Source organism: Poecilia reticulata, linkage group LG22 (genome assembly GCF_000633615.1).
Source record: "Poecilia reticulata strain Guanapo linkage group LG22, Guppy_female_1.0+MT, whole genome shotgun sequence".
In the NCBI taxonomy this organism is placed as follows: domain Eukaryota; kingdom Metazoa; phylum Chordata; class Actinopteri; order Cyprinodontiformes; family Poeciliidae; genus Poecilia; species Poecilia reticulata.
In genome coordinates, this window is record NC_024352.1 from 16,808,121 (window position 1) to 16,834,783 (window position 26,663).

Genomic DNA, 26,663 nt, shown 5'->3' on the forward strand with positions numbered 1-26,663 from the left:
GTTTTTCATTTAGAGGAATCAGAGTTAAAGGGGATGAATGAAAATGTGGACCGAATTGTTCTGTTATTTAATTGTTAAAAATATATCCTCCTCACTCCAGTCGATAATTACGCTCTATTCTTTTGTTGTTGGTGTTTCACTGAAGATATTGTCGAATGCAGTATTGTTTTCTGCTAGCACTGATAATTAGTCATGCTAATTATTATATTTTTTTTATAGATATACTTTGAAAATAAAAACCTTCACTGTATTTCGAAACAAACACTCCACCTTCCCTTCCTTTTGTCTGCGCTGCGTCACGGGCGTGCGTCAGCGTTGTTGCGTTTCCTTCTCGGTAACTTCGCTTTTCGAGTTTCTCCTGTCTACCAGGAGCCGCCAAAACAGTTTCTAAGCTCTCGTGAGTCTAACATCCTTTAAGACATAAATCTCACACAGAGAAGAAGAAGAAGAGGAAGACGAGAAAGAAAAGTGCGGATAACCTGCGTCGTCGAAGCGTTTGGATGATGAAGTGCTTACGGGTTTTCCTCCCTGCTCTCCTTCTTGTCTCTGGTTTGGCGACAGTTCTGGCCGAGTCCGCACCTGAACACGGTAGGGACTGAGACAAGTGTCTGATTTAAAAACATTCAGATGAAATTATTCCATTTAATTATATATTTTTTACTTAAAGTCTTTTTAAAAACTCCCTCAAATTGATATTTGCTCAGTAATTTTGTTCTTAAATTACTTTTTTTTTTTAAAACTCTGGCAATAGTTAAAGCAAACAGCTATCAGTTTTGGTAAAATAAATGTTACAGTTATCTTAAGACTAGGAAAAGAAAAATCAATGTCGACCTCTTTCCTGCTGTTTTACTTTGACATAAACAAAGCAGTGATTTGTTTTTATTTCTCAATCTCTCTCTTTTTTTTTAGCAGTAAATAATTTCAGCTTTCTATCAACCTTCTGGATACAGTAAACAGACTAGCTGTAGCCTGCAGAGGCCTTTAAAACTTTGATTTTACTGATGCATGACTACACAAAGCCTGCCTGTTTACTCTGAAGCCTCCATTGAAAAATGTCCCAGGAAGATTAGCAGTAGTTATAAAAAAAACCCACCCTAAGATTACCCTCAGGCCTCACTTGATCCCCCTCAAGACTTTTCAGCTAATCAGTGTAATATTGGAGCTGGATGGGTGTCCCCACTATGCCTCAGAATGGTTTCACCAATACAAACAAATCCTGTTTTTTTTTTTTTTTTTTTTCTTCACAAAATAAACCATTTGTTTTTTTCTTTCTCAACAGTGTGCGAGACAAAAAATGGGACAAGCTGCGAGGACTGTCTGAAAAATGTGACGGTGAGTCCAGATTTCAGCTCAGATAATCTCATACTCATACATACAGTGTTTGTACACGGCTGAGAGATAAATAGATCCAAGGAGGAGGCGCTTCAGCTGCTGGCTTGTTTTCCATCTCCAAACCTGTTGGACTGGTTTGAGGAGTAACTGGCCCGTTCCCAGCTTGCCCTCCCACTCTCTCTGTGTGTGTTTGTCATGTAGCTCAACATGCAACTGACCTGAGCAGTTTCAGATTTGCCGCTTTGTTTGAGCATTTTGTGTGTGTTTTTGCAGTGCCTGTGGTGCATCAAGACAAAGTCATGTGTAACGTATCCGGTGAAAACCATCCTTCCACCCCATTCACTCTGCCCGCTAGATGACGCCCGTTGGGGGCTGTGCTGGAGTAAGAAACACACACACACACGCACACACACACACACACACACGCACGCACACACACAGATTATGTTTCCATAACTGGTTTATTTTTATGGGAAGAACTCATTTAAATTAAGGAACTGATCTGCAGTTTCAATACCCGCTCTGTTTGGTGAATCAAAAACGGTAAGATTACTTCCAATGTTTTATCTGCACTGATGCATTCATACAAAATGGCTCTTAACATTTCATTTTTGATTGATCATACTATAACTAAACTAATCTAAGAAATTAATCAATTAGTCGCTTGATGCATTCAAATGTGCTTGATAATTTACATTCTGATGCCTCATATTTGTTTGATTATGAAGTTTACAGAAACTTCATAATCTATGTTACTGAGTGTAATATTTATTTTCCTTTTTATTTATTGTTGTATGTCATGTTTTTTATTTATCTATTTATTAATTTTTTTATTTAAAATATCTTCCAGTTCGTCTGTGTTGAGTAGTTCTGTACAAAATTTAGAAATCTCTGGGAGGGCAAACTCCCATTATCAACAGAATCATCTCAGAATGATCTCAAAATAACAATATGATTGTTCATCCAGTAAAATCTGGTATTGTGGCAGGACTAACTACAGCATCTATTTCTCAAAAACTAATTGTAATACAAGTCGATCGTCCAATTTGGCATAGGCCATTCATTGGTATCAAAGAATGCCAACGTATTGAAAAGGTAGAGTTTAAAAGTTATTACAATTTTCAAACGTTATTACAATTTTAAATAATATCATTTTTACAGTTTAAAGTAGATTGACAAAGTGTTGCACTGACTTACGTTTTCTCTGGTTTTATGAACTGTAGACAGTTTTGTGTAACTTCAGCCTCCTGAAGTACTGCTTATGTTCACACTTAATATGCAATAACCATCATAGCTCAGCACCTAAATAATCTGGGTCAGTTAACCTGTCCGTTATGTCATTTATTGTTTACTAATTTTGGTTTGCTAGCTCATTTATTAAATGAGTATTATTTACTCACAGGTTTTTATTTATGTCTAAGCAGCCTTCTGCAAACTGACTACCTTGAGGAAGGTCCTGGCTTAATTAAGAAGCTATAAGTAGCTTGCCAGGCTTTTGCAACTTTGTGAAGTAAAGAAGGGTAAAAACTCTTAATAATCTGTAAAATTTGATTATTTATATTGCACTGCTATATTTTGAGGGGTTTTTGTATTACATTATAGTCCATGTATGAAAATAACCAATATGTTGTCAGCATTATCAGAAGTTTTTATTATCTATTCCAGCAGCAGTATGTATTATTGATTATCTGTTCAAGATGAAATTATCAGCCAAGTACGTGAGTCAGGCTTTTAAATATTGTCTTCCTAAAACCACTGTTTTTATGCACAAACCAATTCCTTCAGTAGGATATCAATCAACTAATCAATCAAGTCAATCAACTTTACTTTTACCATTAGATTTGGTTACAGTGAGGTGAGTCAGCTTGTTAATTTTATTTTATTTTATTTTTTTTTACAAAACAGGACATAAACACACGATAGCTATAACCAGATGTAAAGTGAGCAGATTCTCAATACTTTAAGAATATTAAAACCCATGGAAACATCCTGACATGTGACAGTATCCACATGAGGAACAGATAAGGGAAAAAAAAAGATTAGAAAAACAATGTTAAAGATGGATATCTGATCAAATGGGAGAGATCTGAACTTGTAGTGGAGAGGATGATGAGGATGATGGAGCTTTTAAGCTCTATACCTCTGTACCTGCCTTAAATACTACTAGGATTCTGGGTTTAGTTGTATCTCATGCATCAGCTTACTGAATCGTTTTACTATTTGGTTCGCTGAACCAGGACACTGAGCAGAAAGATAAAACCGGCTCAGTAAAAGCTCGATACAATGGAGTCAACAGGGTTTGTCAATATGAAAGGAAGACAGTGTTCTGCACTGGTATGGACGACCTAGCAGTTTGCCTCAAAGGTCAAAATGTTTACTGTCAATAATTGTTCAGACATTTGTAAGGACGGACACCTTCCACAGTCTGAGTCTTTTTTTTTTTTTTTAAAGTAGTTTCCTGTGCCTGAATGTGTTTTATAAAATCAATGAGCATGTCTTTGGTTTTTGAGATATTCTGCAAATAGGAATCATCACACCATGTAACAGAGTCATCCAACACAGGAGAGTGACAAATCAATCTGCATCTGATCACTTTCCACACTGATTTATCTACTCTGAGTTCTAAAGAAATAGTTTTTCTCAAGCTTTACCCCTGGAGTAAAGCTGTCTTTGTTTCTATGACTGACACTTTAAGTCACTGAAGTATTTACGGACTACCGTCTTGTGGAAAACCCCGTCACACATCCAGATAAGAGCACAATGAGGTGGGTTTTCCTCAGCAGGATGAAACATCCGACTTCAGATGAATCAGATTTCACATAGAAACATAATATTCAAGGATTTGGCCATACAAGTTTTAATTGCACCCTTGTTTGATACTCCTTGGCTATCAGATCAATTTTTCTGTTACTTTTCTCTTTGTATCTGTTTTTATTTCATAATGCCAACATGTATGTATATGCAAACTTGTGTTCGGTCATGCATGCTTTGCAATGTACATGTGAAGCTCCAGATAATTTTAGAGCAATTGCTGCTCTAAAGTGTTAACGTTGTGGTGTTTCTTAAAAAAAAAAGAAAAAAAAAGGAATTTAAAGCTTGTTATCTGTACTGAAGTTTTGCTGAGTTCATGTAGGTCGTACCCATGAGGGGGGAAACAGCGTTGCAACATGAGTTAGTATTCACACGTGCTTCTACTCACAGGCTAAGCTACAAGGTAATTCATAGGTATGTGCAAGGAATGGAATATATATTTGAGTTTCAAGCCTAAATAATTAAAGAAAATTTCACTAAGAAATTAAAAAAATCGTTTTGCCGCATTATGCACTGCCACTGCCTCTTCTTCTTACATATGCTACAAATATAAGATGTTAAAAAATGTGGTTAATCTTGTTGAATAATTGGGATTTTAATATTGCAATATATTTTTAGAAATGGTTGCAATTATGATTTTTGTTTTGTTTTGCCTTTTTCCATAAAGAAATGCTATAGGTGGACAGTAGTACTGTGAAAATGGGCTCGCCCCTTTGCAGATATTTGCATTTTTTTTTATACCACACTCAAATTTTAATTTCGGAAACATCGCAAAGGTCAATGCTATTTAACTTATTTCTTTATTTTAAAGGACAAGTAGCTGGATTAAACTGAATGAATTGTAAAGTATTTGAAGGAGGCGGATTACTTTTCTCCACGTAGAGTCAAGTTGGCTTGGATCTCTAAATGAAATGACTTGAAAATAATTCCTGTATTTACTCGGGTGACTTTTGTCTGTTAGCAAACCTTGTAAGATGATCTGAAACCTTTAAGTGAGACAAAAAATAGCAGAATAAAGAAATTTGTAAAAGGGCAAATGCATTTTCCCAGCACTGGAAAGAAACTGCAGAAGTTGCACTGGGAACTGACAGTCTATCGGTTAGCATTTCATGCAAAAAAAAAAACAACCAAAAAAACAAAACAATGATGTTGAAGGATCATGTTTCCCATGTTCCTAAAATGATCTCCTTCCCAAAGTTTAAAAGCAAATCTGTTGTCATTATTCCAACTTGCTTTTCCCCCCCTTTTTTTAAAAAAAAGATGGAACAATGGTGGAACTTATTTAAAGCTAATTTAACATCAAAGTAGTGCAATAAAGATGATTTTGTTCTTCAATATCCTACAAAGTGATCTGACTCTTCCTCTACGGGGGAATAAGTTCGCAGATCTTTTTATTTTTTCCATAAAAGTAAATTTCTAAATTATGTGCTTTGGGAAAAATGGAAAGGCTAAGTATGAATTATTTCTATAATTCTCAATATTTTTATATGCAAGTAATGATAGCACATCAAGTAAACAAGAAGACACAAACACTTTCAGCATTTGCATGAACTGTTTCATCTGCTGTGACATAAACATCCATTAAAAATGATGAATTTAGTCTGATTTCTGATAAAGAGCTTTGTACCGCACATTTGTTGATTCCTGATTGTATCCAATTGTTTCATTCACCAAAAATGATGCTTTTCTACATTAGAAATCTTTCTAGTATGAGGATTTGTGACGGATTCATTCTGTCTGCAGTGAATTTCCAGACGCTAATAATCACCCTGTCTGTGCTTGGAGCCGTTCTCATCATCGCTCTCATGGTCTGCATGATCCGCTGCTGCAAGTGTGAGAACTTTGGGTAAGTGTGCAGTTTGACTCTGGGTGAAATAAAAGTGAAATAGATGGTGTTCTGTAAAAAGATGCATGTCGGGTTTTGTGGAAGATTTGTTTCAGATCCCTTTCGGGACTTATTGTTTCTGCTTCCGTACGTGGCTTATTTGTGTCGGTCCCAATGTGGATACTTTAAACGATGCAATTTTTTCTTTTTTTGCATGACCTCGACGATTTTCACTGATCTTACTTTTGTGTGTCAGATCCAATCGATTTGAGGCCAAGATGCAGAGGGAGGCCAATAAGACAAAAGCCAAGCAGGATGAAAGGTGAGGAACTGTAAATGAATTCAAGGACGAGTTTCTGGAAGCTCACAGTTGATGCAGCTTGAAGTTAGCTGCTGTTTCTTTTTTTTTTTAAGCACGAGGAGGCTCGTCCTTCTTGGAGCTTTCAAAGTGAGATTTAAAATAACGACCCATTCGTCCCCAACAGACTCCTGGATAGGTGTTGAAACATCTTCAAGGAAAACTTAGTGAAAGTCCCATAAGCCTTTTGTAGAAGTCGTGACCGGGATTATTGAGAATTTACACACACATGTACAAATATTCTCCACAAACTGTGTATTGGTTTGAATAATTTTCACAGTAGTACAATCTATTTTACAATCGATGCAAGTCATTTTAGTGGGTTTTATTACAGACATCAGAGTAAAGTGGCATGACTACAAATGCATGCCATATGCCAAAGTGTTATTAATAATGTTAAACTCATTTGTTAATCCTTCACCTTTGCTTTTATACATTGCTTTGTGTTGGTTTATGACATAAAACCCCAATTAAGCACAAAAAATAGTCATTTTACCATAATAAAAACTGAAAGTATTAACTGTACTATGAAGTCATTATGAATGTACAGAGTAAAAATTGCCTTTTAAATATATATTTTTCAAATATATATTCTACTTCTGTGGCTATTCAATTATACATGTGGGATATGTGTATATTCTGCAAAACATTTGAGCCCTAGTTTACTGGGGTTTTAAAAAAAATTTTTTTTTAATGATTTCTATATTATAGAAGAAATATTTGTAGCGCCAGCTGCATGCTGCTGGTTGGCCAATCATTGTCAGTGTCAGGTTTCGCTATTGTTATCAGCCCAAACTGGTTTTATGCTCGTGTGACTTCTGGACACATGAGCACAGGCTGAGGAATGACATGAGTTCCTGTGTGGCTCATGGAGAAACGTTCTGTCTTCACAGGAGAGCAGAAATGAACAAGAGACACCAGGAGATCAGGCAGAAATACGGTGAGCTTTTCTGACAAACACCGCAGTCTTTATCTGATCATGTCTTTCGGGTCGTTGTCCTGTTAAAACGTTTTGTATAAAGCGCAAAGCTGGAGCAAGGTTGCTGGAACAGAAACAGGCCCAGGGCATCTCAAATCCTCCACCCTACTAACATTAAACATGATGACATTTCATGCCAAATCCACCTGGAGCTTTGTTGCAAAGCTCAACTTGAGTCTGATCAAAAAAACTTGTTCCTGTTCAAAGCTCATAAGTGTTTAACAAACTCCAGACGTTTACGTTTGAGATGGTAGGACAGCAGAAACCTTTATTTATTTTTTCCTGGAATACTTCCTGAAAACTCACTTGATGTGTTTTAAAATAGCGACCCATTTGTTAGGGTCGGAAAGGAAGACATTTAAAGATAATTCATTATGCTGATGTTTTTTTTTTTTTTAAAGAGATTGGTATTCTTACAAACAACTCTGCCGTCAAGGATTGAGTTAACAATTAAATCAGATGGTGCAATTTTGGTTGGAGAGTAAAAATGACCTTATTTTACACATCTGACCATTCACATTTTAAAAAATCCTTTATTGATCTCAAAGGGAAATTAAATGTTGTTGTGACCCATTGATTCAAAGTTTTCAAAGAGTTATTGTCAATTCTTTCCTTCGATTTTCCCTAAAATAATTTATTATTTTCAACTTTTTTTTTTTTTTACAAACACTGTTGTTAATGCTTTCTTTTTGTTTTTGTAGGACTGAATGGGCCAAATCCATATGCAAGATTTTCCTGAGATCCACGTTTTGAGCTTTTGGATACAAGGACTGAGCAGTTGATCAGTAGCTTGGTGAATGGTTGTAAAAATGTGCACGACCCAATATATAATAGGAGCTAGAATAGTGAAAATGTTTTCTGCAGGCAGGTCTTTGGTGTCGATAAGCTCATGAATGAGTCCATTCATTTGAAGGCTTTCACTGAAGGTAAAACAGACACACGTGTCTGCAATGGGTTGTTTTTTTTTCCAAACCAGAGGAATTCCTATTTTTGGTGGTTCCTCTTATTATTTATTATCCTTTATTTTAATTATGCAAAATGGAAGTCACTTTAGATGTTAAAGTGTCAATCATCTTCTGCCAAACAAAATCTGTTGTCATTCCAGTTTCATAGTTGCTGTTGATTTTAAAAGTATATTAGAGATGACATCTGGGGGTGACAACATGTTGTTTTCTGATTATCCTGATATTTCTGAAAGCCACCGTGTTTGCATTGTTTGCTTGTTCCTCTTGGAATTGCTTTTTAACACATTTTTACAAAACATATTCATAATTACTGTGGTGTGTGAAGACTTTATCACTGATCATAGTCAGCTTTTGTCTAAATCAGGCTTGTTTTACTGCTGTTTATATGTCACATGAAGCTATATTCCCAATAAAATATCTTAGACTACCTACTCTGCTTGCTCCGTGTTGCATGTTTCTTTATTTAAACCCATCAGTCTTGAAACATTTTTCTGTTAGCAGGGCAAAATGACAGATTTAGCTCAGCTGTTTAAGAAATCTGATTCAAAATATTACTTAATCTAGGTTTTCCTTCAATTGCACTTCAAATTTTCAACTATAACATAGAAATCTTAAAGGATTTCTATATTATAGATTTCTATTTCCCATTCCACAGCTTCCCTCCCCGACCTCCATCTTGTCCCTTTCAACACTTCAAGTAAAGAACGAGCTATGGAAAATCCAGGTTCAGATCCACTGTGTGGCATCATGGGATTTATGTTAAACCTGAGCATAAAGCTTGGAAAAGTACCACAATAATGTTCTAATCATAAATGCTATTATGAAATGCTATTACCACATCAGACTAATGGCTATTGGTTTGATCATCAGACTACTAGCATGCACAATTAGAACATCAGACTCTAATGTTGCCGCAGTCGTTTATCAGCGTCTCCACCCTCGGATGGCACCGTAACCAGCTTAGCACTAAAGAAAATACACACGAAATATGTTGTTCAAAGTTCCACTTACTGCTAATCAAAGGTAACTCTAAACAGGTGTTTGTTTTTTTAACTTAAGGTATATCATTTTATTTTTTGAATTTGTATGCATAAAAAGGACATTGAGGGCATCTGGCCCAGGTCCACATCATGCTAAATCCGGCCCTGTATGCATGCGTGTGAGGCGCTAATTCCAGTTAAACATTTAGTTATATGGCATTTATATTCAGGTATTCACATAAAGAAAATACAGACATGTTCAAGTGATTTCACAATGAAGGCTCATGCATTCATTTTGATGCTCTGAAGAGCAGCTCTGTTTCTACGGTGCGCATGAGCGAGGATTCTGCTTGCGTGCGCGTCCCCGTGTCCGCGCTCCGGAGAAGGGCAAACCACGTGGCTTTCCCCGACCAATCGTTTATTCGTAACAGCGGTCCAGCGCGCGTACGCGTCAGCGAGGAGAACATTGGACAGAAGGCGGCAGGAAGACGGCTAAAGCCCGGTATCGGTCTGTTCTGAACCCCCGAACACAAAACGAACCGAGATGTCAGAGGAAAAGCCAAAGGTAAGATACAGACGCTCACACGGTGGCTCATCTGTGCTGATGTCTGGATCGGGATGCTGCAAAATCGTCTAGGAAATGTGCAATCTACAGGCCTGGGTTTGCACGTTTCTCCAAATTGGCGCAGTGTTGGTTTCGCAAAATGAATGAGAACCCGCACATCTATACGTATACTCAATGAGCAAGACTGCACGATTGAAATGGAAATAAATCAAAATTACCTTGCTCCTAATGTTGTCCTTTATTTATGTATAAATTATTTATTATACATTTGATCACAGTGTATGTTTGTATCTTGTGGTCCCCCCCCCTTCTCACAACCACCTCTTTTGTCGAGAGGGTCACACGTTATCTCCGCAAAGCTGCAAAATGCCGCAGCTGTAGTTAGCGGCAAAAGAGCGCAAATGGTTATGACGCACCCGTTTAAAAACTGCTGTTGAGGTAGTGCGTTTGTGCTCATTTAGTTTTATAAATGTTCCAGTTGTCTAGGACACAACAAAACAAAGCAGTTAGCCACGTTAGCCCAGCAGCTAAACTTCCAATTGATCCCGAAGGACCGCCGGTGTGCTAACCTAGCCTGGAGCTAATTATGCTAACGTTAGCATCTGAAAATGAAGTCTGTGGCCTGATTTAACATCTGGCTTGGCCGGCTTTACTTATATCCTATTCATTTAATTTTTACATTTTTAAATATTTTTGTTAGCTGATAAATTTATTGTTACTTTGTTGTTGCCCTAAATTACAAATAAATACATTATAGAGACAGTCTGTTTTAAGATATGCATACGAACTTTTTTAAATCATCTACTGTATCAAATTGTTAAAGCTAGAAATGATCAGCTCTTATATAAATAAATGGCTTAATATTAATGCAAAGTCTTGGTTTTTGCCACACATTTAGCTACAACGCTGCTTTAGTCACCTTCTGATTGCTAGTTCTCCACAAGCTATGGATTTCCACTGTTTGTTAAAAACACAAGATTAAAGTCCATTACTCCAACTGACTCTGTTCTGACTGTTTTTTTTTCCTCCTGACTTTTGCTCTTCAGGAAGGAGTAAAGACGGAGAACGACCACATCAACCTCAAAGTTGCAGGTCAGGATGGATCAGTCGTCCAGTTCAAAATCAAACGACACACGCCGCTCAGCAAACTAATGAAGGCGTACTGCGAACGACAGGTGAGTTGCAAGACTAGTTGGCTGTCATAAGGGATATTACAACCCCTTGCGCAATACAGTACTTTGCAAGTGTTCATACGACTTGAAATTTTGCCCATTTTTGTGCCAGCAACAAACTTGTTTAAATAAAATCCAGCACAACCAGTTGCCTTCAGAAAGGAAAACACAGGTAGCATCATTGGAGTGGCTGAAGAAAAACCACAAGTAGTGTAGAGAAGGAAGTGTCCTGCATTTTGTCTAAGTGGAAAACTCTTCATGTAACAGAAAACCAACACTGTATAGCCCTGAACTCACCGACGGCACATTAACCACGATGGTGGCAGCACCACGCTGTTCGGATGCCTTTCTTTAGCAGGGACAGGAGGTTGGTTGGACGATGCATACAAGTGCTCTAAACTTTTCAAGTCCCATCGCAATACTTTGAAGATTGTGGTTGAGACTTGACCAAATCGAAACAGCTTAGAAATCGCATTCCTGTTTGCGCCCGCTTCAGTTTTCTGGTTGGTGTTTACCCATTGCCCGCTTTCATCGACAGGGTCTTTCAATAAGGCAGATCAGATTCAGGTTCGATGGCCAGCCAATCAATGAGACGGATACACCCGCACAGGTATGGTTGTGCTTTTCTACACGATGAAACGTGTAAAACAAAACATTTCACATATTTGTGTATATATATATATATATATATATATAATTATTTTTTTGTTCTGCTTTAAATGCATTGGGACTGCTCAATCCTTTTTGATATCCATCTGTTTTTATGTCCTCTTTCCAGCTGGAGATGGAAGATGAAGACACCATAGATGTTTTCCAGCAGCAGACTGGCGGGTGCTGCTAAGCCCGACCACCCACCTCACTGACGGCCGGCCATGTTCAAACCATGCCCTAAACCACCTTCACTGTCTCTCCCTCCCTGTTTGCTCCTGCCAGCTTATAATTATTGTTATTATTATTATTATTAATATTATTATTTTTTTCTTTTGAAAGACATTCTTTGCCTGATGTGTCGGTGCTCGTCAGCTGTTTATTTTACTCTTTTAGTCAGGACTGAAGTTGAGTGTTTTCAGTCTTTGCGGCTGGCCGGTCAGGACCACCTCGTCCTTGTCCGGTGCTGCAGATTGTAATCGGACCAACGACTCTCCACAGAAACTACTGTTTCGGCTCTGCTTCCAGCGCGTCAGAGTGTGGGGCTCTGCAGGTGTTTGTTTTTTTTGTCCAGGGGTCGCAGTCAGTGGGGCGCGTTTTTGAAGGGGTAACACCGTCTGAACTGAACACCCACCTGCTTGCTATTTCACTTTTATTTCGTTTTGTTTTTGTTGAGCAGATGTATTTAGGTATATTTACATTTTAGGTGCTTCTGCATTGTTTTTGTACTTTTTATTTCATTTTTTTTGCCTTCCATTTAAAATTATAGTTTGTTTTTCCTTCCTGTATAGAAATATCCAAATGGGTGTTAGATTAGTTGTGAGGTTAAGAACAATACTCCAAAGACAGAACATCTGCTTCTCTTTAAATGTATGTTTCTCTAATTGCAAGGTTAAAACGGTGTCATTAGATCGTTAGTGTTCTGCTCCCTGGCTTCTAATAGAGAACAATCTGTTGTACAGATTGCCATTTGCTCAGGCGAAATGCTCGATCAGGGGGTTAAAAACAAGTCTATGCCATCGAAGTAGGCTTAGTTTTGGCTGTGTCTTGGTAACAAATGCATCTTTTTGCTCTTTATTTTTTATTTTTCGTCTATTAAGCGGACAGCGGCTCCGATTGGGAGTTTGGCTGCGGGCGAACCGTTTCCGACTCGAGTGCTGTTTTCGCCGTCGAGCGGCTTCCACTTTGAGCTTAGGACATCTAGCCAAAGCAGATTGTTGTAAGCACATCACTTTTCTACGATGCATCACCTGCTGAGATGCTGTGTTAAAAACAAAATGCGCTCTGCTGCCGTTGTTGGAGAAGATCTCTCAGATGAGTCTGGCGTTTAGGAGAGCGTGACGTTGGTGCGTTGCTTCATATTTGTAGAGCGGGAAGGTCATTCCCGGGGTCACAGAGTTGCTTACTTTTGATCCTTTTACCGTCGCAAATTTGGATCTTTCAGTATGGAGTGAAATAAGCAGAATGCTTTTTGAACGAGCTGGAAATCTGCAAAAAAAAGCAAACCCCGTTTGGAGTCTTGTTTAGTCTCACGGATGCTTTTTGAGGTTTAACGCTCAGAAAACGGGTTAGTTTTGTTTTTGTACCTGAGCAGGTCCGGTTTCATTTGGAACAAGACGGCCAAACAAATGACCGCAAATCTCCTTCCCTTCTTCCTCTAGCCTGCCAGAAAGCCATTTCCCTTTTATATTAAACTGTTCACATCCATCTTATTCAGCTGTATTTTTGTATGCATCCTTTTTATCAGTCGAGTAAGTGGCGGTATCCATTTTTTTTTTAAACGAATATATATATATATATATACTTGCCATCTGCTATCAGAACTCTTCATTTTACTGTTTAAGTTCACAAATGACTCCCGAACAGCCGTCTTTCCCCATTGGATGGCGTGTTGGAAGAGGAGTCAAGTCTTTGTGCGACGCGTCTCGGCACAAATCATTTACTGATTGTGAATTTAGCTTTCGTCACAAATATAAGAGCACATTTTATCAGTACCTACAAATCAGCCTTCCACATTCTTTGCATTTTAACAACTGGGTTTATCTGGACAGAAGTCTTTTGTGGCGGCTGGCTGAGCTACACTGTTATGTATGAAGAATGGGGTCCAGGTCTTGTCTTGTTTGTTTTTCTCTACTTGTTTGTACATTATTTGTGGTCTTTTACTACTGTATACAATAAATATAGTTTGGTACTCAGATACACGGTCTCCTGCTTCATTATTTAGCTTTTTTATTTTTATAATAATTCAGTGGTTCAGGATATTGATTGAACTTTAGATGCATTATGTTTAGAGGTGTGCCGATCGATCGGTCACCGATCATAATCGGCCGAGTTTCGTGAAAAAGTGCATGATCGGTGATCGCCGATCATTGGCTCTTGTTGCCGATACCGATCACCTGCGTCTCATTTCGCATCCTGCTTGTGCAGCTGGTCTCCTCTTTCCTTCACTCTGCGCAAACGCGCAGCAACAAATCCTGAGCGATGTGAAACTATAACGCACTGAGTGAATGGGGAAGTTTGCGTGTTGCGGCGGAAAATTGAAGCACGTCAAAATGCATCAACACAACGAAGCTAATACGACATAAAAACAATGGCATACTTGACGGAGTTTTGCTACATCGAGGCTCACTGCAGTAAAAAAGACATATGGAGGATCAGATAGCAGGTAAAGCAGCGCACAGCTACAAACACCCGGATTAGCATGACTGTCAGAATGTCAGAAGCAGGCACGTGCAAAGGGGGGGGGCTGAGGGTGCTTGAGCACCTGCCTTTTTTGCTCCTTGCCCCAAAGTGCCCTTTTGGTCAATTTGTATTTTATTTTATTTTTTATTATTTTCAAAGCCCTCTTCTGACACATAACATGTACTAAAATTGTTTTTATTATTTTTTGTACAACATAAGCCCTCCGGTCACTTTGTTACCTTTGACCTTTTGCCCGTGACGCAGTTGCCTCTCGCGCAGTGCGATAAGGTGGCTAAACTGGAGCTAAACGTAGCGAACGTTCCAGATTACAGAACAGTTTTTGGTGAATAAAAAAAAAAAAACGTTTTTGTTGAATAAAGTGGAGTAGACTTGCTACTTGTCAGATTCGTTTCTGCTTCAGCTCGGAGTCGCGGTTTAAGAAGAGAGGTAATGAAATACAACAGACACTGACAGGCCTCTGCGTCTCCCTTTCTCTGATGAACTACTGAGCGGAAGGAGACAGCCAGGTGAGGAGAAACTGTTCTTATCTACCGATTCGTTATTTTTATCATACAGACATTAGGCTGTTGTTGGTGTGCTATTAGCTAGCTGCTAGCTAACGACTTTGCTAGCAAAGCAAGATAACTAAAAAGCTTCTTCCCTGTATCTTTAATGATATCAGTCATTCTTCAGTATCGCTTATGCAATAAGGGGCATATCGCCCGTCCAAAACCGATCATCTCCATAATGGATATATGTCCAATCTTCTAATTTCCTTTGCTGCATAATGTACATTTCATTTATTCTGGCGTTAGGTAAATGTATCTTGAAGGAGAATAACACTTAAATAAAAGTCCAACAAGGATATTAATTTAGAATTAAAAATAACTCACCCTGAATTACCATGATGGATATAATGAATGTAATAAAAGTGACATTAATGAAGGGGAAAAAAACTCAATCCAGACTTTAGGTTTAGGGTCTGGTTCACAGACCCTAAACTTAAAAGGTCTGCGAACCTTTAAGTTAAATTGTTTGGGAAAACAATTTAACTTGTTTTCCCAATAATTGGGAAAACAAGTTAAATTTGTTTTCCCAATTATTCAATGGGGGGGAAAAAAAAACTAACTTCAGTTAAGTAAAATAAAATTGTAATCAAATCTTTTGGAATTGTAATGATTTCTTTTTTAATAAACAAATCGTTTTGTTTAAAAAACTTTTTTAAATTAAATAAGTAATTTTTGTCTTGTGAACTTAGTTATTTGCAAAACATAAACTTTTATTTGCACACATCAGAAATCTTTTGTTGCGATTTTAGGCCCTGCTCAAGACGTCATATGAGAATCACAAGCAAAACTTTGAGTCACAAACAAAAGTTTAGAATATTAAGAAAAGATTTCTGACATGCAAAATAATTTTTTTTTGCAAAAAAAATGCACTTCATGAGACGAATGTGATTTAAATGGTTAAAGTTTTTTTTAAGCAAAACTCAGTAGGTTTTTCTCATGGTGACATGCATTAACAATTCAATATTTGCTTTTGTTTTTTTCTTTTTTCTGCAGTTCCAGGTTAAAGTTTGATGCAGCTCTGCTTTCCTGAATGGACTGTCTTCATCTCCACTGCAGCAAACAGGCAGGTCTTTTTTTTTTATAATTACAGTCCACTAAAAGGTTGCATTGTGCCCTTATTTATATTTTTAATAGTGTAATTCTGTAAAGACAAATTATGTCTAGCTCTGATTTACATATCTTGCTAAATTGCGGGTTTSMATCCACCCATCCATTTTCTTACACCCTTGTCCCTTAGTGGGGTCGGGAGGGTTGCTGGTGCCTATCTCCAGCTAACGTTCTGGGCGAGAGGCATAGTACACCCTGGACAGGTCGCCAGTCTGTCGCAGTAAATTGCGGGTTTGAATATTGCAATACTTTCCTATAACAAAATAGACCTGCAGAAAGAAATTACTAATAAAATATCTTACATAGGCATAGTGTTATGCTCTATATGGAGATGTTCGTTAGCTTTGATTGTATATCTCACATTTTTGTAATTTATCATTGTTTATTAAACTCTGAAAGCTGAGAGGCTTTCATTCAGTAACTGCATTCTGTCCTAGAATGCAGTTAGATGTGCCCCTTTTTTTTTTGAGCACCTGCCCCTTTAGATATGGGCCCTCTGCATGGGCCTGGTCAGAAAGCTAAACAAATAACCCGCAAAATAATTTAAGTCTTCGAGCTGCGATGTAAGACGCTGTTTCTGTTCTCGCTGTTGAGCCGCTGCTACGCGCTACAGGTAGTAATATTTCAGACGGAGCGCCGCTTCTGCTCCACCTGGTAGTGACTCTCACACCAAACCTCTGTTTAAAGCTGCAGCATCTAACCTAAAAAAAATACATTTTACATACGTATTAAAACTTTCGCTGTCCTAACATGAGACAGATAATCTCTAAATAAATAATCGATCTCTTCCCTGCTCTGCATAATTACTCCTGTCAGTCAGAAACAGCCACTCAGAACTAGCAGTAATCAGCTAGCCGCTATGCTATCAGGAAGTTTTCATTCAGTAACTCTGGATTGTTTATTGTAATGGAACCTGTATTTGCCTTTGAATGTTAAGTTTTATACTTGAATTTTTTTGGAAATGTTGAGAGGTTTTATTTTGGCTCTTTGCATTATTTAGCCTCTTCAGAGCCTTCATATGTTATCAGTCTGTTAAATATAGTATTATCAATAGCAGTACAATTTGCACAATGCCTGTTTTGTTTAGTTTTCTTCTTGGAAAAAGTGATTAAAAACAAGTTTTTGTCTAAATTAAGGTGAATTCATGGTTCCTTTTTCCACATAATGTAACCGGTAGTGTTTATAATAAAAAAATAATATAATTATGTGATCGGTATCGGTGATCGGTATCAGTGATCGGCCCTCATGGGTGATCGGTATCAGTATCGGCAGGAAAAAACCTGATCGGCACATCTCTAATTATGACCACTAACTTCAACACTCTCAATTGGGATTTTACAAATAAAAAAAGTGGATTTTCACATTCAGCCCCCTTTACCTGAATACCTCTAAATAAAATCCAGTGTCTCCATTCCCTTTAAGTCTCCTGTATGTAAATTGAATGAGGGTACTATTCACAGTCTGCCACAATCCATGCTGTGGACAAAACAAATTAAGTGGTCTGATTAGATGAGATAATCTCAGTGAAGTACGGTAGTGGCGGTATCATTCAGTTGCAATGCTTTTCCTTGGAGGAAAGCTGGTCCAAGTTGATGTGGATGGTAAATGAATACAGTGATATGTGCTGGACGAAAACTTGAGATTAGGAGGCAGGTTCATCCTCCAGCAGGACAGTAAACATCAACGTACATATTTGTCTGTTAAAACGGCCCAGTTAAAGCACTTACCTAAACTGAAGTGAAAGTATGTGTCAAGATTTGAAATGTGACGTTTGCAGAAGGCACCCAGTATGACTGACTTTGCTTTGCAGTGAGCGGGAGAAACGCAATATGTATCTTTGCACACCCCACACTTTGCATATTATTTGAACCAACGATGTAAAAATTTCAGCCATGCACAATCAGCACAGGTTTGTGTTGATCTTTCCTATAATATCCCAAAAGCTGGAATCCTTCAATCTTATTACAATCACATCAGTTCAGACTGAATGTGACTGGTGCTTTTTCTTTTTTGTCTCTAAAGCCTTTTTTTTTTTTTTTTTACACTCAAAAACATAATTTCACTCCACCTGTACGTCTCTGCTTGCTAAAGAAAATTAAAGTTGTTATAAAAAAGGGGACAGGTGCAGTCAGTCACTACACAATGCTTTTGGTAATTTCAAAGTGACAATCTAAAAAAAAGATCTATTTGGCATGAACACGTCTGACATTAAGAGGGTTATAATTCATAAACGGCAGACTGTCGCTCATGTGAGACTATGAAGCAATGACCACGAGGTGGCAGCACTGAAGCATGCCAACAAAACCCGTCAGGAACAGTTTCAGCTGCTTTAAAGCTGTAGTTGCAAAACTTTGAGGCCTTTATCACGGCTTTTCAGCTATTACAAGTAAATATAAAAATATCGTGATGATTAAAAAATATCCAGCACACCATACAACAGTTTTATCCATTCATGACTATCTGTTGTAACAATTATGTTATATACTTAAGTACTTTTCAGACTTCAATACTGAAAAACTAATTACAGACAAACAAAGCTTCACATTACATACCTGATGATTATTTAAACAAAACAACAAAAAAAAAAAACAAATCCAAGGCAAAACATAAATACTGATTAAATCTAATGATGATGCAATTCTGAGAATACCAAACGAAAACCAAAAAACATGCAAATTACAATTCACAAAGCCTGGGAGACTTTAAGGAAAAGATTAAACCAAGTGATAAGTATTACATTGTTTTAGCCCAGTTAAATTTGGTTCTTCGTAACCTCTATTTAAAATCCCAGATGTTTGATAAATGGGCCTGTCTAACTCAGCTGAGCTGGAACAGCGATAAGATCGTTGCTGCGATTGATGAGTCAAACCAGGAATAAGGAAACTTATGAGTTAGGGAACCAGGAATAAGGAAACTTATGAGTTAGGGCGTTGTACTGGGATTGTTTCTGTTCCTTAACAGCCCTGTCCTGTCTCGCAGGAAGAATGACTGTTCAACGGGATACAGATGGATACAGATCGCACTGTGGTGTGGCTTTGATTTGTGAAATGTTTAACTAAATTGCAACTGCAGTTCATCAGTATTGAAAAGCTTAGTTTTTTCTTCATCTCACAAGAGTTCCTTCTTACAAATATTTGGTGCAATCTCAGAAGCCGGTTGTTTCTATGGATTTTACTTAGGAGGTCAGAGAGTAAAGAGGTCTGAATACAAGTGGGACAAAGCCTAACAACAGCACAACAAAGATGGGCAGAGTAAAGAAAGACAAATTCTTTTTCCCATTTGACTGACATTTTGCATTTGCTTGCACACAGAAGTTGTGTTTCCCTGCCTACCGATCTGTGTCAGTGTGCTGTAAGCACAAATGTACAAAATAAAGTGAGGCAGCTCAGCCCTCTGGCGGTGTGTGTTACCAAATTTGCGGTCGAGGGAGGATGAGTGACAGGCCGGTTAGTGATTTGCATGGCTCCGGTGTTTAAAAGGAGCTGCAGGTGCAGGATTCCCTTCACAGAGGGGTGGATTTGATTCAGCACACACAGGTACCTTTCATGCTGCTTAAGTACGACGTGTGATCAAGTAGATACTCAGAAAGACTCCAAGTTTGAACATATTCTTTCTTACCCGGGATCAAGATGAAGGATGCACGGTTTCCTTTCATGGATCATCGTTCGAGCTAAAGACCAAGGGAGGAGGAACAAACTGAACACGACCCCGGCCATGGAGACGCTCCTGTTAGTTGGCAACTGAAGCGGACCGCTTTTCACAATGTCGATGCAGATACTCATACTGCTCCTCCTCTGGGCTTCCAGGGTCACAGAGACGACGACAGACGCATGGAGACAGTGCACAGGTAGGAGAGCGTTTTATCTGCTGTTATCTGTTTGGCTCTAAACTTTACGAGATATCACCTCGTCTTAGCTCAGTATAAGTGGTCCTGTTAATGATTACCCAGTGGATTGTTTATGGCTCCATCCAAAAGCTGGGAAGGCCCTGCAGCTAAAATTCTTCTGGATAATTCCAACTGTCTGCGTCTGCTTACTGGGAGTGCTTGCGTGTACGTGTGTGTGTGCATGTGTGTGTGTGTGTGTTAGTGTGAACATCCACAAACAAGTACAGGCATTGCATGGGGTTAGGGTTCAGTTGCATTTCAATACACATCAGGATATTAGGGTTTACAGGATAAACATTCAACTGACATCTCATCAATCTTTAAGTGTTTCTCCTCTGCCAGTCCAGCTTTTGAGTGAAGTATCTTGTTATAGTAACAACCCTTGCAAAAAATAATGTATCTATTACTTTCCAGTCATCCTGATTGTTTTTCCTTTTCAATACAGGGTCTTGCAAAGGTGTTAATGCTGTCTTTTACACTTCTGACAAGTTACAATATATGTATTTTATTGGGATTTTATTTAATAGACTCAGTGTAAAGTAGTTCATAATTAGTTGGACTATTTTGCCACTTTTTAGGAGGATCTGGAAGGGGCTGTGTACTCTCAAAGACTGGGCTTTAACCAGACATGTAAAAGAACACAACTATATTCTCAATTTATTTTTACATGTTTATTTATTTACTTTACAACATTTACATGATCAAAAATCACACAGTTTGATTTACTCTGGAATAATCCAGTTCAGATTTCACATGTCAAAGTATTCTAAAATGAAAAAGTAGAGCATATTTAAGTACCAAAAAGAAATTCATAATTTGACTCCGGAAAAGATGCGACTCCAAAGTGGACAGTTTCTGTTGATATAATTAGTGAGAAGATGATTGAAGCTCAATGCAAACAGTCCAGGAGGAAAGTCATTGGATAGAAGTTGGAGAAACAATTTATGCCCGTATATTTTGCGTCTCTAATTGGTTTTACCTTAGACTCAAATTAAGAAGTGTGAGGATTCTCAATCTATTTCTGAGCTTCAGTTTTGCAGAATCTCCAGGCATTCATAGCACAGCGCTGACCGCCGTCCTGGCCTCTCTATCTGTCTGCTGTCCTCAGAGTTGCTCCCCTTGGATCTTCTGTCTTTTGTTCTGGAGAGGGACACCTCCAGAGTGGTCCCCGGGGCGCGGGTGAAGCAGGCGGCTGGGGCGAGGGGTGTCCAGTTTCTCAGCCCCGATGCGTCTATGAGCTTCCCCGCTTCCCAGCTCTTGGTGAACTGTGACCTGTTCCCCAAAGAGTTTTCCATTGTTGTTACAGTGAAAGTGAATCGCTTTGCACCCAAGGTAAGCATCTGTCAGAGGTGATGGATCTCTGACACAAGACAAGAAGTATGCTTTGCAAATAAATATTTTATTTATTCTAAGTAAATAAAATATACATTTTATATTTTATTAAATATCTAATTAGTATTTTATTAAATAAGTAATAAGTAATATATTATCTAGTACTATTTATTTAATATGCTAAATATTATTTATATTTAGCATATTATTTATATATACTAATATATAAATAATATTTACTTGAATGTTATTTATATTGATTAATATTTATTTAATGTATCCTTTACATTTTTCCATAGCCAAATTTGTTTAGTCTTGAGGGAATTTACTCTCTTTCCTGCAGCGAGACGAGTACATCTTCTCTCTGATGGGACCAAGTAACGTGGAGACCGTTGCACTGGAGGAGAAAGAAGACGAGCAGCCCCCGAGGACGAAGGAAACCAAGAGAGATGAGAAACATGCAGGGATCATCCTTGGACTAAAGTTATCCCAAAATAGCCTGCATTTTGTTTTCAACGGCCATCGGAAAGCAGCAGAGCACTGGAACTTCCAAGGCATCCGTCTGACTCCCAACCAGTGGCACACACTGGTTTTAGTCGTCGGCGTTCACCGCAGGAAGCTGACGGTGGACTGCAACCCGCCGCTGGAAAGGTAAGATCAGCTCTCTCTTTTTTGCCTTTTTTCCTGTCCATCATTCATCGCCCTTTCCTATTTACCTGTCAGATCCTGGATGTCTCACCACAATAAAATGCTCTTGCTGTAATGTAAAATGTATTTGCACCCTGCAGTCATATCATGACATCCTGGCAGTAAAGTGACAGATGGTTTTGAGAAGAAACTTCCTCTGAGGTACAGCAGGGTGCAATCTCTATAACCATCAGAACAGTTCAGGTTTCAAGTTCTTGTTTTTCAGTCTGAAATTTAAGAAAGTTACTTCGGTTGGAGAAAATTCATCTTACTTTCAAATTAAAAGTCACCTTCGATGTTTGAAACATTATACTTTGTAAACATTTTACAGAAATGAACTTCTTTGTATTTTGTTAGAATTTGATAAAATTAGTACAAAGCGGAGCATAATTCTGAAGCGGAAGAAAAGAGAAACATGGATCCCAAATTTGTTTTCGCAACGGAAAAACTGAAAAGTGTGGTGTGCATTTTTATTTACCCTTCACCCCTTAATTCTCTTTATCATTGTAATCCTAAATAAAATCAAGTGCAACCAAATAACATAAGTTGTTAACTAAATATGAAATTGATTACTACATGTTGGAGTTTCAGCTTCCAGGAGAACTACCCCACAGATTTAGCCAATGAAATGTTATAGTTGAAATAATACCCATGGCCCAGTCAAAGTCTACACCTAAGCAGAATTGAGCATCTGCAGAAAGACTTGAAAACTGATAATCAAGTTGCTCTTCACCCAATCTTCTTTTCCACAAAGAAGAATTTTGTTTTCTTTGTGTGTGAAACTCACAGATATTACACAAAACACTCGCAACCATGACACTTCACCAAACATTCAACCCAGAATGAAGGTGCTCTTTAGGAATCTCCATGTGTTTTGCACTGCCTGCTTTAGTTTTGAGCGTTCAGAGCTGCATCGGATGTCGGCAAGTCCAGTTGATTTATGAATGACCAGAAGCAGATCAGAGACGACTTTGTCTTTGTGAGTTTATGAAGGAAATGTTTTGAGAAAAGTGCGTTGACTGTAAAAAAAAAAAAAGCAAAAACCCCAAAACAACCAAGGGTTATGCATACCTTTGGAAGGCAGTGTTTATTGGCTGTTTAGGATAATTGTCTTTTATTGCAAACAGTGTTCCCTCCAGGGCTTTCCCTTCAGATCTTAACATCCAGGCATCCAGATTCCACATTGGCAGTCGGGGAAGATGGAAGGGCTTGTTTTCAGTGAGTTGAGTTTCAAATTGCGATTCAGTTCCGAGGTCATTTAATAGCATCCCGACCACTTCCTGACGAGTATCTCATCTGTTGCCACATGTTCAGGGCTTGATGCGACAACTGGTTCTCGTGCCGAACTCAGACGCCTCCAATCAACTCTGCCCGTCTTCTGACCCCCGGCTTGCAGCTTTGTCGGTTCCACCGCTGCTCTTAGACCTGCCTGTCAGGAGGAGGCAGAATGAGATTCATGACACTTCCTCTGGTAATTTGTACATTCGCTTCACAAGGGAATGTGACGGGAGTATTTAGGGAATTACCGCTGATTGCTCCGTCTTCGACGCAAACTGTCAGGAGCCGCGGGACGACCGTCGGTGGGAGCGGAGAGGCCGTGTTCTGAGTTGCTGCGAGGTCAGCTGTGGTTTAATCCTCTCAAAAAGGGCCTCTACGTCTGTGACGGGTCAGCGTGGATCACTGTGTTGGAGGGTAAAGTATCCAACTGCTATCAACAAGCAACTTTATCTCTTTGTTACAATTGACAAAATCATTTTCACAGACCATAAAAGACTGGACTACGTTTTGGAGCAGCAGGTTCTTACCACCAGCTCTGAGACGCACGATGTAGAGGTATTTCTCCACCATTTCTTTTCCGATACGGCTTCGCTGTTTGGTTTTGAGCTAATTTTTATCTGATCTTTAGGTGTTTCAGATACAAGGCATTGGCCTCATGGCTGCCATGGCCCACAGATCCTCAGCCTCTGGTTCTGCTGTTTATCTCTGGACCAACTTGGGTTTCCGGCTCTACCAGAACATCAGCACTAACGGCGCTCTGTCTTGGAAGCATTTCCAAATAGGGAAAAAGGTGTTATGGAGATTCCATCCTTTTTTCTTTTTTTTTTAATCAACACCTTTTGAAAATGAAAACCTTATATTAATCTCTCATTACCTCTGTTTTGTTGTTTTTGCCTGTAGGCATATCTGGTAGTGTCTAATTCTGGGACTGAAACAAACAAGTCTGTAGACAAACAGTCTGAATCTGACTTCTCCGTCATTTATAAATGGAGCAAAAGAAGAAAACGGTTTGTGCGGTTCCAGACTCTGCAGACCTACTGCGCTCGAGACTGGGAGGCTTTCAACATTAATGAACAGACTTATCTTGCTGTGGCCAATCACAGAATGGGTAAACAATTACACTGCCACTCAAAAATATGGCTGCTTTTTTCTGATCATTCTTAAATATTTCAGATCATTCAACAGACTTTAATATCAGATGGATAATCCAAATAAATACAGAAAACAGTACTCTATTGTTAAAGTGTGGATTAATTGATTAACCACTTTTTTACCGACGGATTTGCAGGATCAATAAATAATTTAAACAAAACAATTCTGACATTAAGAAAGAAAAACATCATGTCCCAATCTAAAAAAAAGACACAAAGCTTATTTCCCCTAATTAGCATAATTAGAATTTGAAAACTACTTTTGTATATACTTGGGTTATATTTATCTTGTTAATGATCTTTAACATGTAAGTGTGTAAGAAGAAAAACATTTCTGTCAGAAGGCGAACATCGTATGACCGGTCCGTGTTTCAGTGCCTCGCAGCTTTTTGGCGATGCTGAATAAAACCCGAGTCTTACTCTTACTGTTACTCCTTTCAGGAAACAACAACCACACCATCAACAGCGTGATCTACAAGTGGAACAGATCGACAAAGTCTTTTGAGGTTCACCAGACGCTGGTCACATCGGGGGCCTACGACTGGGAGTTCTTCAAAGTTGGACCGTACCACTTCCTGGTGGTTGCAAATGCTTTCGATGGTGTGACCACTTCTCTGGACTCGGTCATCTACGTTTGGATCGATGGGAAATTTCAAGTGTTCCAGACAATCAAGGTGTGTTGATAAGAAGAACAGTTGCATCAAAAATGGTGCCGACAACATGGCTCATATCTGATTACAGTACCACTGCCGATCGAACCACTGTGAAAAGTTGATGGCACTTGAAGGCAGCATTTTGGTAGGGGGTTGATTTCACCTGATATATCTCATATATGATAACATAAAGATCCTGTCGGGACGGAATAATAAAACGATAAAAGGAAAAGACTTGGGAAGGATGGAAGGAAGTAAAATGATCAAGATAGAGGTAAACACATATGATGTGGTTTTGCATGATTTGCCTGACTGATGGAAGTGCTTTGTAACTGATATGAACAATTTTATTTGAATCTGGCTGCAGCTGATGTGACTGTGTTGACACATTGATTGCCACGCGAGAAAACACAGAGAGATTTGTAATTTAAGGGGAACTCCAGAGGTTGTGGGGGTGGAAGTGGATTCGTGAGAACCCCTTGGGGCTGGTAGTAATAAATTACCTGAAATCATCAGAGAAACGTGAGAGTTCTGATATCTCTTGGCTGCACAAACAGTGAAGCTTCATGACGCAATCTGTTGGCTCGTACATGAGAAGACGGTAGATACATTTTAAATAAGCATTACTCACTGTTGTAATGTCATTTAGTTCCATTACGGTTTAGCTACACACATCCATTTACTGCTATGTACATCTTTACTCACATGTAGCAGTGTGCAAAACCTGCTTGCATGTAAATATGAAACATTTTTAATGGTCATGAAAAAGATTCTCTTGAGTTTAGATGTTTTTGCTTATTTTCAGTCCAGTTATTTGCTGACCAGTATCCCTCCATAGTCAGAGAAGTTATTTCTTGCGAGCTCATCTGCTAATATGATTTATAAAATAGAGAGACAAAACTTTTTTTAGATTTAAGAACTGAAAAAAGTTTGCGTCACCAAGTAATGAGTTTTAAATTAACAGTGGTTCTTCAACTTTCAAGAACAAGAGATGTTGGTTCTTGTATGACTGGAGGCCTTCCTATGACCATATTTTTTTTAATTTCCACTCAGTTAAAGAGCCACCAAAACCAACTGTGTTTGAGAGAAACGTTAATAAGTGTATAATAATTTATTTAGGTTTTTATCATTCTGTGTATTACCATTGTCATGCTTGACTCAAATTGAGTCTAATTGGTTCTGGACGCTTGAAAAACTTTAAAATAATCTACACGACGAGCCAAATTGCCCACATCAAAAGCCACTAAAGCAACTGGCAACAAAATTTCTAATTCTTTAGATTCTTTTGTCAAAACGTTGGAATTTCTAGATTGCAAGTCAAAAATAAGTGGGAATTTTCTCATCAGAAACCCTTTAAAAAAACAACTAAATAAACATAACTAAATAAACAAGATACTCCTGATGATGCCGCTGCCTGTAAAGCATAGCAATAAGGATGTTATCAGCATCTATATGATTTTAAGATATTGTTCATCTATATATGTTATTTGTGAAAAAATAACTGGGACAAAACTTTTCAAATGTACAGAAGAAAAAGCGCCCCCTGTAGTCATTCTATATGATTTGTTTCAGAATTGGGTACATCCCGGGAATTATTTAATTATTTAATTTCCTTTTGGGATTAATGAAGTATTTTTGAATTTGAATTGAATTGAATTTGAATTAATTAAAAAAAAAAAAAAA

The 26,663-nt window shown here is 38.3% G+C and overlaps 3 protein-coding genes across 3 annotated transcripts in view; all 3 read left to right on the forward strand.

The window, feature by feature from the left end:
* Positions 1 to 289: 289 nt before the first annotated feature.
* pttg1ipa (PTTG1 interacting protein a) lies at positions 290 to 8,706 on the forward strand. The gene is made up of 7 exons (XM_008399745.2): positions 290 to 588; positions 1,280 to 1,332; positions 1,606 to 1,714; positions 5,887 to 5,989; positions 6,225 to 6,290; positions 7,220 to 7,266; positions 8,007 to 8,706. Exons 1-7 carry the CDS (start codon positions 501 to 503, stop codon positions 8,042 to 8,044), a joined length of 504 nt encoding a protein of 167 aa, XP_008397967.1. The 5' UTR covers positions 290 to 500; the 3' UTR covers positions 8,045 to 8,706.
* A 966-nt stretch (positions 8,707 to 9,672) lies between these two features.
* On the forward strand, positions 9,673 to 13,832 carry sumo3a (small ubiquitin like modifier 3a). The gene is made up of 4 exons (XM_008399746.2): positions 9,673 to 9,815; positions 10,862 to 10,990; positions 11,526 to 11,597; positions 11,766 to 13,832. Exons 1-4 carry the CDS (start codon positions 9,795 to 9,797, stop codon positions 11,826 to 11,828), a joined length of 285 nt encoding a protein of 94 aa, XP_008397968.1. The 5' UTR covers positions 9,673 to 9,794; the 3' UTR covers positions 11,829 to 13,832.
* A 3,417-nt stretch (positions 13,833 to 17,249) lies between these two features.
* LOC103458736 (thrombospondin-type laminin G domain and EAR repeat-containing protein-like) overlaps positions 17,250 to 26,663 on the forward strand; it is a 12,201-nt gene continuing 2,787 nt past the window's right edge. The window contains exons 1-10 of the mRNA XM_008399747.2: positions 17,250 to 19,840; positions 20,988 to 21,211; positions 21,555 to 21,862; positions 23,026 to 23,116; positions 23,213 to 23,369; positions 23,459 to 23,590; positions 23,661 to 23,731; positions 23,805 to 23,966; positions 24,077 to 24,284; positions 24,769 to 25,001. Coding sequence (XP_008397969.1) covers positions 19,756 to 19,840; positions 20,988 to 21,211; positions 21,555 to 21,862; positions 23,026 to 23,116; positions 23,213 to 23,369; positions 23,459 to 23,590; positions 23,661 to 23,731; positions 23,805 to 23,966; positions 24,077 to 24,284; positions 24,769 to 25,001 — 1,671 coding nt within the window. The 5' untranslated portion in view covers positions 17,250 to 19,755. The remainder of the gene's footprint in view (positions 19,841 to 20,987; positions 21,212 to 21,554; positions 21,863 to 23,025; positions 23,117 to 23,212; positions 23,370 to 23,458; positions 23,591 to 23,660; positions 23,732 to 23,804; positions 23,967 to 24,076; positions 24,285 to 24,768; positions 25,002 to 26,663) is intronic.